Source organism: Maniola hyperantus, chromosome 13, assembly GCF_902806685.2.
Source record: "Maniola hyperantus chromosome 13, iAphHyp1.2, whole genome shotgun sequence".
In the NCBI taxonomy this organism is placed as follows: domain Eukaryota; kingdom Metazoa; phylum Arthropoda; class Insecta; order Lepidoptera; family Nymphalidae; genus Maniola; species Maniola hyperantus.
The window spans coordinates 11,412,650-11,429,872 of NC_048548.1; the positions used below are offsets into that span (position 1 = coordinate 11,412,650).

A 17,223-nucleotide genomic window follows, 5' to 3' on the forward strand; every position below is an offset into this window, starting at 1 on the left:
TGTCTTCAAAATCCGAATATTTTATGTTTCGATGCTACGTGTGTGTGTCAGTTAAAAATACTCCAATGCGGTTCTCACATTCTAGCAGTTTACAGTTTGATAAATCTGCCATAAATATGATGAGGTTTGGTTGTGATGAGTGTTTTTCTGGATATACAAAGTAGCCGTCCCGTTATTATTCTTGTAATGAATAAACAATGAGATTCACACATGAATACCGTTTAAGTTCCGGTCTAATTTTTGCAGAATATTTTATTCATAACCGTTATCGGCGTATTCACATCAATCGTCCCTGTCACAGTGTTATCTACTTGCATTAAATTTAGTTGGGTAAATGCTACTACAAAACTCACCTTGATCCTTAATATTGCCACCGTAGTGTTTCGCATTTTCATTGACAAGAAAAAATCTGCATGCCAAAAAAATACCTGATTTGAAAATTTAAACTAAGAAAAACCTTGTGCTAACATCGTCTGATCTGCTTGGCCCTGATCAACCGTAACTTTAATTGTCGGCAAATAACAATATATCAAGATAATCTCTCCTGTTAATCTGCTTTGCTTCGTTTTATACATTTTGTTAGGCGAAATGTCGTTTTTTCATTTCGGAATTTCATTAGCGTGAACCCAAACCTTTCTGCATATAATTATCCGTTGTTTTACCCCTTTTGCCGTTTCCTTGGAATTCGTGTCTTATATAACTGTTTAAACCTTTAGGACGTACGACTTTTCATAATTTGTTGTATCAGAGTTGTTCCTAACCAAGCCAGACACCATCGAGCTATTTAATCAGCTTAGCTTCAGGTGTTCTGTGCCAATGGAACTATGAATCTGCTTAGCTTATTACTAAGGTGTTCTGTGCCAAACTCAATCGTGTAAAGTTTTGCGCTTTTCTTAAATCTATGGACGGATTACGAAACATTGTTTTAGTACAAATTTTACTGACTCTTGTACTATTAGATAACATACGCGTAGCTCTAAGTGCTATTCATACAATAATAATGATAACGACTATTACGATGCGTCAATCCAAAGTTTTCTAATACAAGGATATCAATCTTTTATATTAAAGCTTATATTTTATTTATTTCAGAGATTTTCTCTCCACTCACGTAACACTAATGTTGTTTATTAAGCTTTTGTCTAAACTTCGTTTCGTAAGTTCTGTGAACACAAAACTTTGACCCAGTTTGGTTACGCGTTATTGAATTTCGGAGTTTTATTCAATTTTGAAGAGAATTACAGTTTATTGTTTGGGAATTTCAAAATGGGAGTTGCTTTTTATATAACAAAAGTACGTAATCGAGGCTTGTTTACTTCTTTTAACCCAATTCCTTCATTCTTTTAAGAGACTTACAAAATCCTCTATTTCTAGCAACGCGTTAAATACTCTACGATAGATAAATTTCGCAATCGCGGTAACTGTTGGGGCAATTTGGTATACAAATATTTTACGTGGAAGATTAATAATTCAATGTTTTAAAAACTAGTATAACCAGTTGCAGTGTTAGGTACCTAAATATTGTACTATAACTTTCCGCAGAGACATGAAAAATCGTGCATCGCGGTTGATGCGCCGCAAAAGCTACCTTATGAATCATTTTGATTTAAACCCAGCAGCAATATCTACTACATGACCATTCTGATTTTGAAATAGTTTAACTTCTATAGTCGTATTTTAAAGTGGATGAGTAATATTCTTACCAAATGGGAGCCCTTATCACTTCACACCAATCAGCCCTAATTGGTATCTGCCAGGATGTCGTACTCAATGTGACACGAGGGATGAATATCATATACACGACATGCAACCCAACCTATATTTCGTAATGACTTTTATGCTTCTCGACATAAGAGCTACGGCAATCCATCAAGTCCTCTTGTGTGGCGTAATACACTCGTGTCTATTTGTATGGCTGATTGAAACTGCATGCTATACGGAACGCATTGTCCTCCTCTCGATAATTCTCATCTGTTTTTTTACTTACTCTTCTCAAATTAATTTTGTTTATTGCATGACCGTCATCAAAATCATCGGATGCCCAAGATGTTACACTTTGGTGATAAAATATGAAAATTAATTGCAAAGTATAATCATCATTATCATCATCATCATAATAATCAACCCATAGCCGGCTAGTACAAATCACGGGTCTCCTCTCAGTATGAGAAGGGTTTGCCCAAGTGCGGATTGGTAGACTTCACACACCTTTGAGAACTCTCAGGCATGCAGGTTTCCTCACGATATAATCAAAGCATAATAGCATAATAATATTATGGTCTATAATATAATGTTTGCGAGCGATATTGCTATTACATTTATGAATTTCAATCTCAATTGCGTTGTTGCTGATAGTTTTATTATTTCTGAAGCCGTGCCAAACTTTTCAAAATATAGGCAGATTCATGACTGAAATATGTTCTGCATTTTAAATATTGGATTCAGATAATTCTGGAATAACATGATGATGTTGGGGTCTTAACTCTGGATTTCTTAACAAAGGCTTTAGTTTAGATGTTCTAAATGGTTTTCGGCTTTTTCCAAGAATCGTGTTCTCAGCCTACGTTTGTTTCGTAACTTCTTAGAAGGTCGACAATCTCCTTGGAAATCTCTTAAAACTTTATAAAAGCGACTCTACCGAGTCAACAAGATCGACATTCTGAGATAATGGGCTGAAGTTGAGTAACTAGCTAGTGTTTATAAATCTTATAGGAGCTCGTAAAACTTGAGCGAATTTCTATGAAGTGCTTGCGGTTTACGCTTCAAACCATTGAGTTTCTAAAGATAAGGAGTAGCCTTTTAGAGGTTTTCTGTACATCAAGAACGCCTCCAGGTTATGATTGGGACTAATGAACACTTTTAAGCAACTTCAGCACCAGTTCACTGAATGATAAAAAACGTGTAATAATGATTTTTGGCGAATTCTTTTACAATCACGAACTTTGCGAACTTTTAAAAGAACAGAATACTGTCAAAAACATAAAACTGTCAAGAATATGGGCAAGACATGTGCAACATATGGACGGCATAAGAGCTTAAAGTTGCTAGACAGAAAGCAAAGTACCATATTTTTTTTTATTTTTTATTATTATTTAACCAAAGTACCTACCGTATAGCTTGAGGAAGACTTAGAGGCCGATGGATTTTACGCGGCTGGAGAAGAACATGGGAGTTTTGGGAGCTTGGAGCTCGACTGCCTCCGATGAGCGTTTTGATAATGATGATGATCCCCCTTATACACCAGTATATTTTAGGTCATTTTGAGGAGCATATCTAACTCTAGTGACAAGGCAACTCTCAGCTTAAAACATCCTTCATCCTTACGATGAGTAAAACGTGCTCGAGCACCGCGTTTTTTTTAGGTCAGTCTAGTTATCAAGGGCGTTATTTTTGCATCGTTCGTAATACCACTATTTAATTTCGTCGCCGCTGCGATAAAATTAGGCCGGTGTGCCGAGGCCCTAGTCGCTTCTTCAATGTTTTTCATTACAGCATGCCGTAGCATTTCGATAGCTCCAATATGAAAGGCGATTGGCAATATTGTTGGCATCGTGAGAGGGTCTGGCGAATAAAAAGCGAAATATCACGAGAATCATATTTTACTGGAATATCAAGCAGTAGCTTACAAACGTCATTGTGGTTTCGAGTAGTACCTATTTAACTTCTTCAACTGTATAAAATACAAATGGTATCTCGAAATTCAATCGTTTTTAGGGTTCCGTAACTCAAAAAGAAAAAGGAACCCTTACAGGATTACTTTGTTGTCTGTCTCTCCGTCTGTCGTGTATGTCAAGAAAACTTATAGGGTACTTCCCGTTGACCTAGAATCATGAAATTTGGCAGGTGGGCAGGTCTTATAGCACTAGTAAAGGAAAAAAACCGTAAACCTTAAATTTGTGGTTACATCACAACAAAAAAATGTGTTCATGAACTAAAAATTAGTGTTTTCAATTTTCAAAGCAAGATAACTATATCAAATGAGGTATCATATGAAAGGGCTTTACTTGTACATTCTAAAACAGATTTTTATTTATTTTTTAGCATAATAGATTTATCGTGCAAAATGTCGAAAGAAATACCCGAACTTACAGAACCCTCGGAAGTCTGATTCGCACTTGCCTGTTTTTTTTAATATTAACAATAAACCCCTACAAACAAAGTTAGTTTTGTGGTTCGTTAACAAAAGTGATTCTCGTTTTACTTCGTCTTGTAGTACGGAACCCTGAGCGCACGAGTCCGACTCGCACTTGACCGGTTTTTTTTGTTTATCACAATTAAACATTGAAGTCGGCAACCAACATTTTTCTTTTCCGTTCAGCAAGTCATCTAAAGTCCGTGAACCCTGAACGTTAAAAAATTATAGTACCCGCCGTTTTGTGTGTTGTGTTGTTGTGCGATAAAGGAAATTCCGCCATCGAACGATTCCCACGTTTATAAAACGTTTAGGAACCAGGTACCCGTATAAAAGTTAATGTCTTCGTATTATCCTGTTATTGCTACATTAAAAAATTCATGGACCTTCGAAAAGCGAGAATGTCTTCATGAAAAATTTTATAAATTTAAATAGCTGACCCGCTGGTTCCGCTCGGGAAAATCATAATGGGGTCTATGTTATGAAAAACACTATACATTTCTAGACAGATATCATTCAGCCAGTTTCCCCTTTTTAGGGTTCCGTACCCAAAGGATGCCTACAGGACCCTATTACTAAGTCCCGCTGTTCGTGTGTCTCTGTTTGTCTGTCAGCGGGCTGTATCTCAAGAACCGTAATAGGTAGAGTTGAAATTTTCAGTGTCTATGTATGTATTTCTATTGCTGCTAGAACAACAATTATTAGAGCCTCAATAGCTCAACCGGTAAAGGAGTGGACTGAAAACCGAATGGTCGACGGTTCAAACCCCGCCCGTTGCACTATAATTGTCGTACCTACTCCTAGCACAAGCTTCATGCTTAGTTGGAGAGGAAATAGGAATATTAGTCATTTTTCATGGCTAATGTTCTTTTTTTTTTTAAATAATAATAAAAAATTCAAGAGGACGAATTTTTAAATGGTCGCGGTTTAAATTTAAAATAAATTGAAACGCACATATTGTATATCTTGTACCATGGTAGGGAACTCTTCGTGTGCGAGTCAGACTTGCACTTAACCAGTTTTAAAAAAATGCATTTGAATCATATTAAAATTAGGTCAAAATTACTTCTATTTGTCATTCATTAGACAAGTCTTGTATTCTCATTTTCCGCATCCGAGATTTTGAGCTACATATAGAGAATAAAAAAAAATTATGAATCATAACATTCATTCATTAAACCAAGGATCCGTCTCTTAATGAATACTCGCTTTAATGAACACTACAGATCTCAACATTTGAGCTTCAATTTAAAGTTTTTAATTCCATTTATAATGCTTAATCCTTTTAAATGTAGAAATCCTGACCAACTGTTTTTGATTTATTTCTGGTAACGTGCAAACTGCGCTTTTCAATTTGTATAGTCGTGTCCTTACTTATCTCTATCTTTTTTATTTTAACTTTAATAATAATTTTTATATCTATCTTTTTATCGTTCTTTCTTCTTAATCTTATAACCAATATCTTCGGTTTCATCCGCGTGAAATTCGAGTCATGTTGTATTTGGGGTTTCCAAATCGACCAATGTTTGATTGAATTTGGAATCTCTATTATTTACTAGATGATGCCCGCGACTTCATCCGCATGGCTTTAGGTTCAAATCCCGTGGGAACTCTTAAGTAGCCTATGTCCGTCCCCGGGATGTCCAAATTTCATCAAAATCGGTGGAACGGTTGGGCCGTGAAAAGCTAGCAGACAGACAGACAGACATGGAAGTATGGATAATATTAAATAGTGAGTACTGATGAGCACTCTTGGACCTTGCCAGTGTTGGACTTGGACCTGTGTCTAAACTAATCATCATAAGAGCCTTTAAAGGAGGCCTAAGTGAAACAAATGATTTCTCTATTGTCTATAGTAAGACTAATAATAATACTAAGAGTAATGAAGCTATATGAAATCCCTTTCTTTGTCCGCAGAGCTGTCGGTAAAACTTGTCTTCTCATCAGTTACACCACAAACGCCTTCCCCGGGGAGTACATACCAACAGTGTAAGTATTTTTTATTTATTTTACATCTAGTTGGAACGGCAGTGTCATTTACACTAACTAGATGATTAAAGGTATGATTCCGAACCACGCTGCACGCAGCAGTGCTGCCGCAACAGTGCTGTCGCGGCACTACTGGTCCCCATACAATCTCTATAAGCTTATTTGAGATTACATTCCGAGCTAGGCCGCAATGTTCCGCTACATTGCTGCGTGCAGCGTGGTTCGGAATCCTTAATGACCTTAATGGTCAATGGTCAATGGTCTTGAGCCTCAATAGCTCAACCGGTATAGGAGTGGACTGAAAACCGAAAGGTCGACGGTTCAAATCCCGCCCGTTGCACTATTGTCGTACCTTCTCCTAGCACAAGCCTGACGCTTAATTGGAGAGGAAAGGGGAATATTAGTCATTTAATTTGGCTAATATTCTTTAAAAAAAAAAAAAAAAAAAATCAAAATCAATCGCAAATTAAAATAATGTTTAAAGGAGATACTTAAATATGATGAATGTAGTAGGTGGCTCCGAACAGCATCGAACTCATGCTAATCGGCGCGGCGTTCAATACATTTGAAACATAGCTTCTTTTGTAGGTTAAGCTAAATAGTAAATACTTTCCTTTATTCCTCAGTAAAAAAATCGGCGATTTAGAAATTAACCGTCAGGTATACGTAACGGAAAATAAAAAGTTAAATATAGACTTATTCGGCTATTCCTAATCAGTTGCTGCATTCCTTGTTGGGTAGGCGCTGTCGGAGCCTCTCACCAGAGCTGACCCAATTTCACTTATACAGCCCGCGTTCGATTTGACACTAATCTGAATGATTGCTAGCAAGCCGGGAATTCACATCACTGCAAATTGCATAATATATTACTCTACAATGGATACCATGTTTCTTAGAAAAAAATTGAAATGAATTTTAGAACGCAATATTTTTTGATTAGTGTTATACCTACCGCCACGAGTATGGGTCTTAATTTAAATATTTATCTCAAGTATTTAAATAATTTTATTATACGCTGGTGGATTGATAAGTTTCCGGCCTGACCAAGAGATGGCGCCACTAGGCCTACCTTAAGGTGACATTCTATAGTACCATCCTTGGATAGCTTGTAGCTATAGTTTCAGCCCGATCGCCTTGCTAGTTTAGGTTTGAGAGCACGCTGAACAAGACGCCTCTGTGTTTTTCGTAGAAATGGAAAAGCAGGAAAATCGTGCTGTCATCAAATACTTTTATTTGAAGGGGTTAACGCCGAAGGAAATTAAAGAAGAGATGGACTCAACACTGGGGACATCCTCCCCGTCATATTCAACCGTTAAGCAGTGGGTTTCCGAGTTTAAAAAGGGTCGTGGTGAGCACCTCTGATGAGCCTCGCTCAGGACGCCCCGTTGAGGTCACAACTCCAAATATGATCGAAAAAATTTATCAAATAGTGCTGGGAGACCGCAGATTGAAAGTGCGTGAGATAGCTGAGACCTGTAAGATGTCATATGAACGTGTGCAACATATTTTGCACTAACATTTGCATATGGAAAAGCTCTGTGCAAGATGGGTGCCGCGTTTGCTAACAGTCGACCAAAAATTGATTCGAAAAAACATTTCTACCGCAAATTTGTCATTGTATAAGAGCAATCCAAGCAAATTTGTGCGTCGATTCGTAACCGTTGACGAAACTTGGGTCCACCACTACACTCCTGAAACCAAAGAACAGTCTAAACAGTGGATTGGACCAGGGGAACCAACTCCAAAGAAGGCAAAACAATTTTTTCGGCGAACAAGGTTATGGCTACTGTTTTTTGGGATGCAAGAGGTATAGTATACATTGATGACCTTGAAAAGGGTAAAACTATCACTGGTTAATACTACGCAGACTTATTGCAACGTTTGAGCCACGAGGTGAAAATTAAACGACCTCATCTGGCGAAGAAAAAAAATCTTGTTTCATCACGATAACGCACCAGCGCACACGTCAATCGTTGCGACGGCTAAAATCAACGATCTAAAGTTTGAATTGATGCCGCACCCTCCTTACTCTCCAGACCTAGCCCCGAGTGACTATTTTCTGTTCCCTAACCTCAAAAAATGGCTTGGCGGTAAGAGATTTGCGGACAAAGAAGAAGTAATCGAAGCTGTAAATGGTTATTTTGAGGAGCTTGACGAATCAGTCTATAGAGATGGCATTAATAGACTGGAACACCGCTATGAGAAATGTATCAGCCTTGGAGGAGATTATGTTGAGAAATAAAATATTTTTTTTTTAAATAACCTTGTTTTTCTTAGTCAGGCCGGAAACTTATCAATCCACCCTCGTAGTTGGTGTACCAATTTTATTATTTTAGCAAAAAATGATCTTACTACAGCTGTGTCCACAATCCACATATGCTCATGAGCCACGACTCGTTTCAATAATTACTACTCGCGACTTTTTTTGCAAATCTTATGGTGCGCTTACATGGGCAATTTTTCAAGCAATTGTTGCTCGGCAACACGTATGGATCGATCTGGAGCAAAAACATTGCTAAAATTTTCAGGTATTGCTGGGTATTGCAGTAAATTGCTTCGTGTGGTCATGACGTCATAATTGACTAAATTGCCTGGAATTTTCATTGCCCGTGTAAGCGTACCTTTAGGGTTGAGTAGACGATATTATTTTGCAGCAGTCAATTCCGTCAATCGTAGTGATGAATGATAGATCTAGCAGAGTATTTTGTCAAGCAAACATAGGTCTCCGCAGATTTCTCTCTTTTCAGAGTCTTCTCGGCATTCCGAACTAGCAGTGGGAGATTCTTTTGATGATTCAAAAGCACTTATATTTATTTTGTATTTCCAAGTTTATTTGAATAAAAATCTTTCTATTTCCTATTGAAGTCTGGCTGCCAGCTGTTATGTTTAAACAAAACTAGTTTGTAATTCTTGCAATAATATCAATATAGTTGTTATTATTAGTCATCGTTGCCTTGAGCACGAACGAATGATCCTGTGAGGACTCTTTCCGCGAACGCCGCCACCTGTTACTTCGAGAAACCTTAATCATGACGGAAGTATTGAATGCCGTCAGAACTTGTTATCTACACACGTAATGTTCGGAAAGCGAATTGGGGTTGTCTAAGTATAAACAGGTTATAAACGTTTCAATTGTCCACCCACGTCTTCTTCCGCGTTTTTCCTAACATCATGTCTAAGGTGGAGCGCGCCTGCCTTGAAGATGTATAAGTATCTACCTACGCGACGTCAGGTCTAGTCTACATGACAATCGGGGAGGAATCCTTACAGCCCCCGCGCTCACCTAGTGCGAGCTAGCGCGGGGGTTGTGCGGGTGTGCGGGACGTCCCCCTTTGCCATCTCAACCTTTCGCGTACTATATATATATATTCACTCTTCTTTTGAAGGTCTGAATATTATAGCTGGCGGAGAAGTCGGAAGGGCATTCTATATTCAAACGGTGCGTAATAGAAACGAGAACAATCGCTTCGTACGTCGAGTCCGTGGTAATTTGAATATTGTGGGGGGGGGGGGGCAGACCTTTACGAGGGGGGAGCTAGATCTAACAGTGCCTGCAGGGAGGGAAACGAGTTACGAGGCCTTCTTTTCTTTTGGAGCTGTGCTTAGATCCTTGTACGTCGACCGTCTCCGATCCATTGCGATCGCCGCCAATTTTTAATTTCCTCGCCATTATCGCCAGGTACAGCGGCACTTCCGGACTGGTATTAAAGTAGCTTCCTCAGGATGTACGACGGATGTGTTTCCCTTGATGAATGCTACATTTATGTTCAGTGATTTCGGAGGTGTTTATGTATAAGAGCGGGGTAGTAGGCACCATCAGAGTTTTGACAAACTCACAGATTTTGTCGAATTTTATGCAAGCAAAATTTTCTTTTCGTGTTTCGTTTGAAATAATCCTTGGAATATATAACCTACAAAATTCGTTTGATTGTTAATAATGAGTATTTTTATAATCGCCTGTAACTTCTCTCTCACACATAATTTGCATTTTACCATTTCAGATTCGACAACTACTCCGCAAATGTTATGGTAGACGGCAAGCCCATAAACCTGGGGCTCTGGGATACGGCGGGGCAGGAGGACTACGACCGACTGCGGCCGCTCTCCTACCCACAGACCGACGTGTTCCTCATATGCTTCTCACTGGTGAACCCAGCTTCCTTCGAGAACGTACGCGCAAAGGTAACCATCTCCATTGGAGTTTTAAAGTTCCACGCCCCTATATATACAGATAAAGGGTCAGTATTTTGAAATGTTGTGTACTATGTTTCGCATAGCAAAAATAATCAAAACATTCTGGAGCAGCTTTATTCAGCAGTGTGGAGAACAAGTTTATTTTGTCACGTTGCTCGCTCGATGCGATGCATCATGCCTACTACTCAACCCCCAACTATCTATTTAAAAATTACATACAAATAATGTTTTTGACCTTTTCATTTTCTAACACGATTATTTTTAATTTTTCAGTGGTACCCAGAAGTGAGGCATCACTGCCCGTCGACGCCGATCATCCTTGTTGGCACGAAGCTCGACCTTCGCGAAGACAAGGACACCATTGAAAAGCTGAAGGACAAAAAATTAACGCCCATCATTTATACATCAGTAAGTATTATGATACTTTATGCAACACTTTGTCCCAAATCAAAGGTCAAAAAGAGAAGTCCATGTAATTAAGAAAATTTCGTTGTCGTCAACCGACAGACGTATTGTGGTCTTGCGCGACTTGTATCCAGCTAATAGGGTAGTCAAATCAGCGAATTTTTATCAAACGTCAAAATGATACGATACGATTACACCTACCGAGTACAGAGTCAGTGTCCTCGGCCGAGTACTCGGCTGATAAAAACACTTTAACGAGTGCAATTTCGCCACAATTTCATAGCAACAGCACTGTCTCGGCCGAGTGACATTTTACTGTCTCGCTTCACTACTCGGTAGGTGTAATCGTACCATTCGTATGGGAGCTTGTAATACATAGATGTGACGTCATAAACATTTGATGTAATTTCCAAATTTAAAATGGTTAGCAAACTGAACTAACAGCGGATGTGGATTTTATGTATTTTGAAAGACCCTCTATTTAATAATTCCTAAGAAATATATTTATTTTTGACATAGGCATCATCCCAATAATTATAACAAGATAGCAGACAGATAGACAGACATAAACACTTTCGAATTTGTATGGATGTCTCCAGAAAAAAAACATTTGAAAATTGAAATAGACTGCTAATCCAGTAACGGCAGTTTAAATACAGTACGCGGCCGAAAGTAATGTACATCGGCCTTTAGAATGACATTTCGGATTTGTAAAGCATTTCTCTGTCACTCATACCTATATGACGTTTTGTCGGTCTCAACGACAGAGACAGTGCTCTACAAAGTTGCTATCTATAGCTGCTAAAGGTCGATGTACATTACTGTCGGTCGCGTTTTGTGCTGGGCATTCAGAAAATATTTACATAGGTCATTTCGTCTGCAGGGCCTAGGCATGTCGAAGGAGATCGGCGCGGTGAAGTACCTAGAATGCTCGGCGCTGACGCAGAAGGGGCTGAAGACGGTGTTCGACGAGGCCATCCGCGCCGTGCTGTGCCCCGTGCAGCCCGTCAAGGTGAAGCGGAAGTGCTCCATACTGTAAGGATTGCGACGCGTCAGGGTACGTATTACAGTTCTTGCAATTCACGAAGGCGAGCGGACTTTACTTGTGGTTACGTCGGATGCACGGGCATTGCGTAAGTGTGCGTGCATGTCGGACCAAATCAGTCGCAAACGCACACATTCAGTGTACCAACCTTATACCGATACGACTTAAACACAAGCATGAGCCACTCGCCTTCGTGAATTTCAAGAACTTTACATTGATATTCATCATCATCATCATCATCATCATCACATCAATAGACGTCCACTGCTGGACATAGGTCTCTTGTAGGGACTTCCACACACCACGGTCTTGCGCCGCCTGGATCCAGCGGCTCCCTGCGACTCGTCTGAACTCGTCTCGACTTTGATATTATGCACTTATTTTAGGGTTCCGTACACCAAAAGGAAAAAAGAGACCCTTATAGGATCACTTTATTGTCTGTCGTGTCTGTCAAGAAACCTATAGGGTACTTCCCGTTGACCTAGAATCATGAATTTGGCAGGTAGGTAAGATCTTATGGCACAAGTAAAGTGAAAAATACGAAAACAGTGAATTTGTGGTTACATCACAAACAAATTAAAAATTGTTTATTTTTGTAAAACGCGGTAATTGCAAAAACTAGTTTTTGAGTTATCGCCGAAAAACTTCGGGATATTCAGAAACAATTTTTTTGTTTTTCTAAAAAATACTTCTATGATGAGTTTTTAGGTAATTTACGTAGCAAACTTTAGATTTTTTTGTTTCCAAAATTCCATATTTTTTGGCGATAACACTTAAACTATTTTTTGCAGTTAACGACTTTTTCGATAGAAGACGGCAGATATGGATTGATTTTCATTTTAGTTTTCTATTTCAGAGAGAGTAGACGAAGTACGACGCCAGTGTAAACAGCCTAGCTATAATAAGATAGAGCGCACCAAACGATCCGTCTTCATCGTACCACCTGAGTGCTGTATGAACTAAAAAATAAAAACATGGACTGCAATCAAATGCAATACAATAGATGTTAATTCTTAACTGTTAAAATACGCATCATTTACGCCCTGGTTATGTACAATGCGTGACAATAGTGACACGTGCACATGTACGTAAAAATGTAAAAAGCACGACGGGATGTCACACTGAACGCGTCACGGCTGCGATGAGTCTTTATAGCAGCTCTTGGGTGCCTGTCACTTGACACTTGGGTGTCCACTTGAGCGTAGCAAAGCCGATCCAGAGTTTTCAGCTGACCAATTATATTACCGATAGATCACGTGATCATTTTATCACGTCATCTTTTACTATTGTGATTCGTCTGTCGATCACATCTCCACTCCGCTCAATTTCTATCGACTTGCATCCTACGGGCACGTTTCTAATTTCGACTGAAACTGAATACGTGTGCGTTTCGACCGATCAGATTATTTATTGATAGCAGCCGGTACAGGTTTAAACTGCCATTCGTCTTTCAAGTTAGCCTGTTTTCATCTTAGTCTGAAATCCCCATAGACTACATTTTATTTCATACTATCTCTGGCATAAATCCTGAGTAGAGACAAGCTAACTTTACCATCAAATAGATAAATAACCCTTTCACATTGCTAGTCGTTGCAGTCACGCCTTCAGATTGACTTCCTGTCGCGCTGCAGCCGTCACATCGCTGACGTCGCGCGTTGTGTTTAACCAGGGCTTTATAATATGTCACGTGAGTCGGTGTGAGTGAGCTCCGTATTGTAAACGCTTTTGTATTATCTGTGGAACGACACTGACATGTGACAGTTGTCTATGGCTAAGTGACATTATATAGTAAGGGAACATGTCAGATTTTTTATCGAGTGTCGATTACCGAGTATTCATATTTGGGTGCTTTTCATAACGCGATTTTTAAGAGCCTTTGCATGCGGCGACATTTTAACGGGTAATCTACTGTGTCTACAGTGTTTGGAAATGGCATTGCAAATGTATGCAAAGTTACACAGGCTTAGCTCATGTTTACATCTCGATAACGTTGATAGAATTTGACTGTCGTAACATCATAACTTTATAGTAAAATGGATCTTACGGATCGAGATCGTCCAAACATTTAAAGCCAGCATAGCATCTTAACCAGAAGCGTTGTTAAATACAGATCAGCAGGAGGTACTGAATAAACGACTTGAAAACAACCATTTTACTCGTAATTTATCAACTTTGCCGAGATGTGAAACTTGTACTAAGACTTCTGTGTACGTTTACAAATCCAGTTGAGGAAACACTGTCGGGACTTGTGTTCGAGACACATGCGTACGTTATAAATGTCGTCTTGTGCATGGCACCTTATTTTTATAATACATTCCTACACTATTTCTTGAACACCTTTACAGTACCTAGCACTTTTTTATGAGTTGCATCGGCAAAATCCGTTTGCGCAGAAAAGTGACTAAAACTGAATGTACAGCAATGAAATACAGACCTTATTGCTTGACGTTAAGATTTTAAACACAAAAACAACAGAGACCCGTTTCGCGCGTACAAAACATGGCGCATAGGCAACAACCAATAGCGGACGGACGCGCGCTATGATTGGCTGAGACATTTTCGCGCCATTTAAGAATAAGATTTCTGCGCAGGTACATCGGTGTAACTTATAAAAGTGGTAGTTCTGTATCATCATTTTGTTCTATCAATAAGAGATAAAAAAATCCTCTTTGGCATTGGTGTGTTGGTGTTTAAATGTGGAATTGTTAAATTTTTTGTGTTAGACAGAGATTACTATATTTTTTGATTAATTATTATGATTATTGCTTATTTTCGTTCCCAATAATTAATTGTTGTATTTCATTATTAGGTGTCTGTAAGTACATACACAGTATTCACTAAAAAAAATGTTATGTATAAATATTGAAACTTTCGTAACGTGTATTAAATGTTTTTTAATGCGATATGAAATGTAAGCCTTACTTTTTAAGTTTAAGATTTCTTTTTTTTTTTAGGTTTCGAAATCAACTGTTTATCCTATTAAATAAATTGGAATTAATAAAAATGTTGATTTTATCTTAATGTTTTTGATGTAATGGGCAGGCACAAAGTAGCAGTAAAATGATCGTTGCCAACATATTTGATGTGTTATGTTATTTACTAGAATATCTGCGTTTCACATACTACTTATGTAGGTATTATAAACTCGACGCGCAATATTTTAGCACCAGTGAAATGCGTTAGATACATATCGAAGTAAGTTAAAGGACAGTCCAATGCAATTTTATAAAAAAAAGCTTTCTTGATTCATGATTTTATTCAGCCATTTTCTAAATACGCCTTTTAAAGTTTTTTTTAAATGAAATTCAAAGATTCGTTGTATAATTTTTTCGCTCTTTAATTTTTTAACACAATATAAACTTAAGTGCCTCTAAACGGTCAAACATGTTTGTCAAGTTATTTGAACGTCTGCGGTCGTGGTTGATGCGTTTATCAAACAAACTACGTGTTTGGCAAATTTGTTTGTCAAACATGCTTGAAGGTGTACGGCTGCGTTCGTCAAACAAACTATGTGTTTGGCAAATTTTATTGACGGCGTGTTTGACAAACATGTTTGACCGTTTAGGGGAACTTTAAACATCGTGAAAGGGTAAATAAGTTTTTTTATGTCTTCTCTCAATGTTGCTCCGAAAGGTAAAGTTACCCACATTGACTGTATGCATTATTAAAATTTTAACCCCATTTTTTATAGCCTGGTCCAAAGTATTATTAAACAAGCTATATATTAGTCTATTCTTATTAAAACTTATAAAGGTTACTGTGAAATGCCGCACAATTATTAAGTTAAGCAATTAATTACTGACCAAGTTATGACTTTTTCTATTTGGTCGCTTAGTCTTTGGGAGACATTTTTCGAAAAAAAAATGTGATAAATGGGTTTAGGCTTTAATTGACTCGCCACGGCCTTCTATTTTTTTAATATTACGCCTAATTGTCTATGCGACGTACTGATGTTTTGATTGATTTTAACTGTTAAAGTATTTCCACACTATTCTATTTCATACTGGGACACAAACTAGTAAAATGTATGAAACTATCTATACGGTGAAGTTTTAGTGGTTGTCTTCCGGCGGCAGAACGATTTACCCTCAGTAGTACTATCGAAATTTTGAATTTTGAAATAATTAAAAAAAATCGAGAACTCGAAAGTGTGAGAAACATTAGTAACTCCCTAGACGTAACGTGAATAGTAGGTAGATACATCCACTCGAACCGTGCTGCCAATAAAGTGAAAAAGTTTAGAGCATAAGCTCTCGCGCGCAGCGATACGGCATAAACTAGCCTGCGCGCACGCGGTATCACGATGTCTCATTCGATTTTTGTTTTTCTCGACTGTAAATTTGACATTTTTGAATCTAATATTTTTTTATATTTATAAATCGATTGTAATACAACGGCAAAATCATTTCGCTTCGGAAAAACAACCATTAAAATTTCAGCGTGTATTTACTTGCCCGTAATGATGTAGGTAGGACAAGATCGTGTGGAAATGCTCTTAAGCATAGGTTAATTGCTGTCTAAATCCACTCCTAAAATAAGTAATAAACGTTAGTACACATAAGAATGCTAAGGAATGTGCAATTGTTACTGCTTATACTATCGACATCGATGCCATAGACAATTTACTTTTTAAATATTTGAAAATGGAATCTTAGCTGCTTCGTTTTTTTTTTATAAAAAGCATCAACAATTGCACAAAATAGGTACATACATAGCTGGTAAGGTTTTAATGTATTGTTCAGATGCAGATATTTAGAAGAAACAGGCATGTAAATAATGGTGAATTTAGAATTAAAAACTAAAATGTAAGTGATCGCGCCATTTACTATGGTGATGCATTTTTATATCTAGGAAACGTTGAATAGGGCGCTTTTGATCACATTTTTTATATTAGTTAGTATGTGTATTTGCTATCATTATTAAAGGAAATAATTACTTTAAATCTATTCAAACTTTTTCATTACCTGTGCGCTAACTAGTACCTATGTCAATAACATTATCTTATTAAGTAATGTCCTGAAGTATGAAGTAATATCGAACATATTTTTCTATGAACATTTCAGAATGAAAATCTATTGGAACAGTTTTAAAAGTTCCTATACATGACGCACCTTCAAGTCTATCAACTTAATCCAAAAATCATGGTTGATCATATCGAATGATGTCATTAGTAGGTACAACACTGGCACCGATTCCATTGTCTTTCTCTAAACTAAATTTAGAGTTTTTGCATCCTTCTCATTTGAACAATGCTAAAAAGGGACAGAACATGAACTTTACATTTAAACACTCTAAATTTTAGTGCACGCTACAAATTTAAACAGTAGGCTCGCGACTGTGCGCTAAAATCACGGGTTTTATACCATCTAAAAATTAAATTTATAACTGTCAAACTGCGTCTGTCCTTTTCATATTACATTAGTAAGAAGGGGATGCGAATACTCTAAAATTATGTTGT

General features: G+C 37.8%; 1 protein-coding gene across 1 annotated transcript in view; it reads left to right on the forward strand.

Annotated features, from left to right (window-relative positions):
* LOC117987661 (ras-related protein Rac1) overlaps positions 1–15,181 on the forward strand; it is a 51,675-nt gene extending 36,494 nt beyond the window's left edge. Inside the window, exons 2-6 of the mRNA XM_034974696.2 lie at positions 6,050–6,121; positions 10,123–10,303; positions 10,589–10,723; positions 11,604–11,777; positions 12,622–15,181. Coding sequence (XP_034830587.1) covers positions 6,050–6,121; positions 10,123–10,303; positions 10,589–10,723; positions 11,604–11,759 — 544 coding nt within the window. The 3' untranslated portion in view covers positions 11,760–11,777; positions 12,622–15,181. The remainder of the gene's footprint in view (positions 1–6,049; positions 6,122–10,122; positions 10,304–10,588; positions 10,724–11,603; positions 11,778–12,621) is intronic.
* The last annotated feature ends 2,042 nt before the right edge of the window (positions 15,182–17,223 follow it).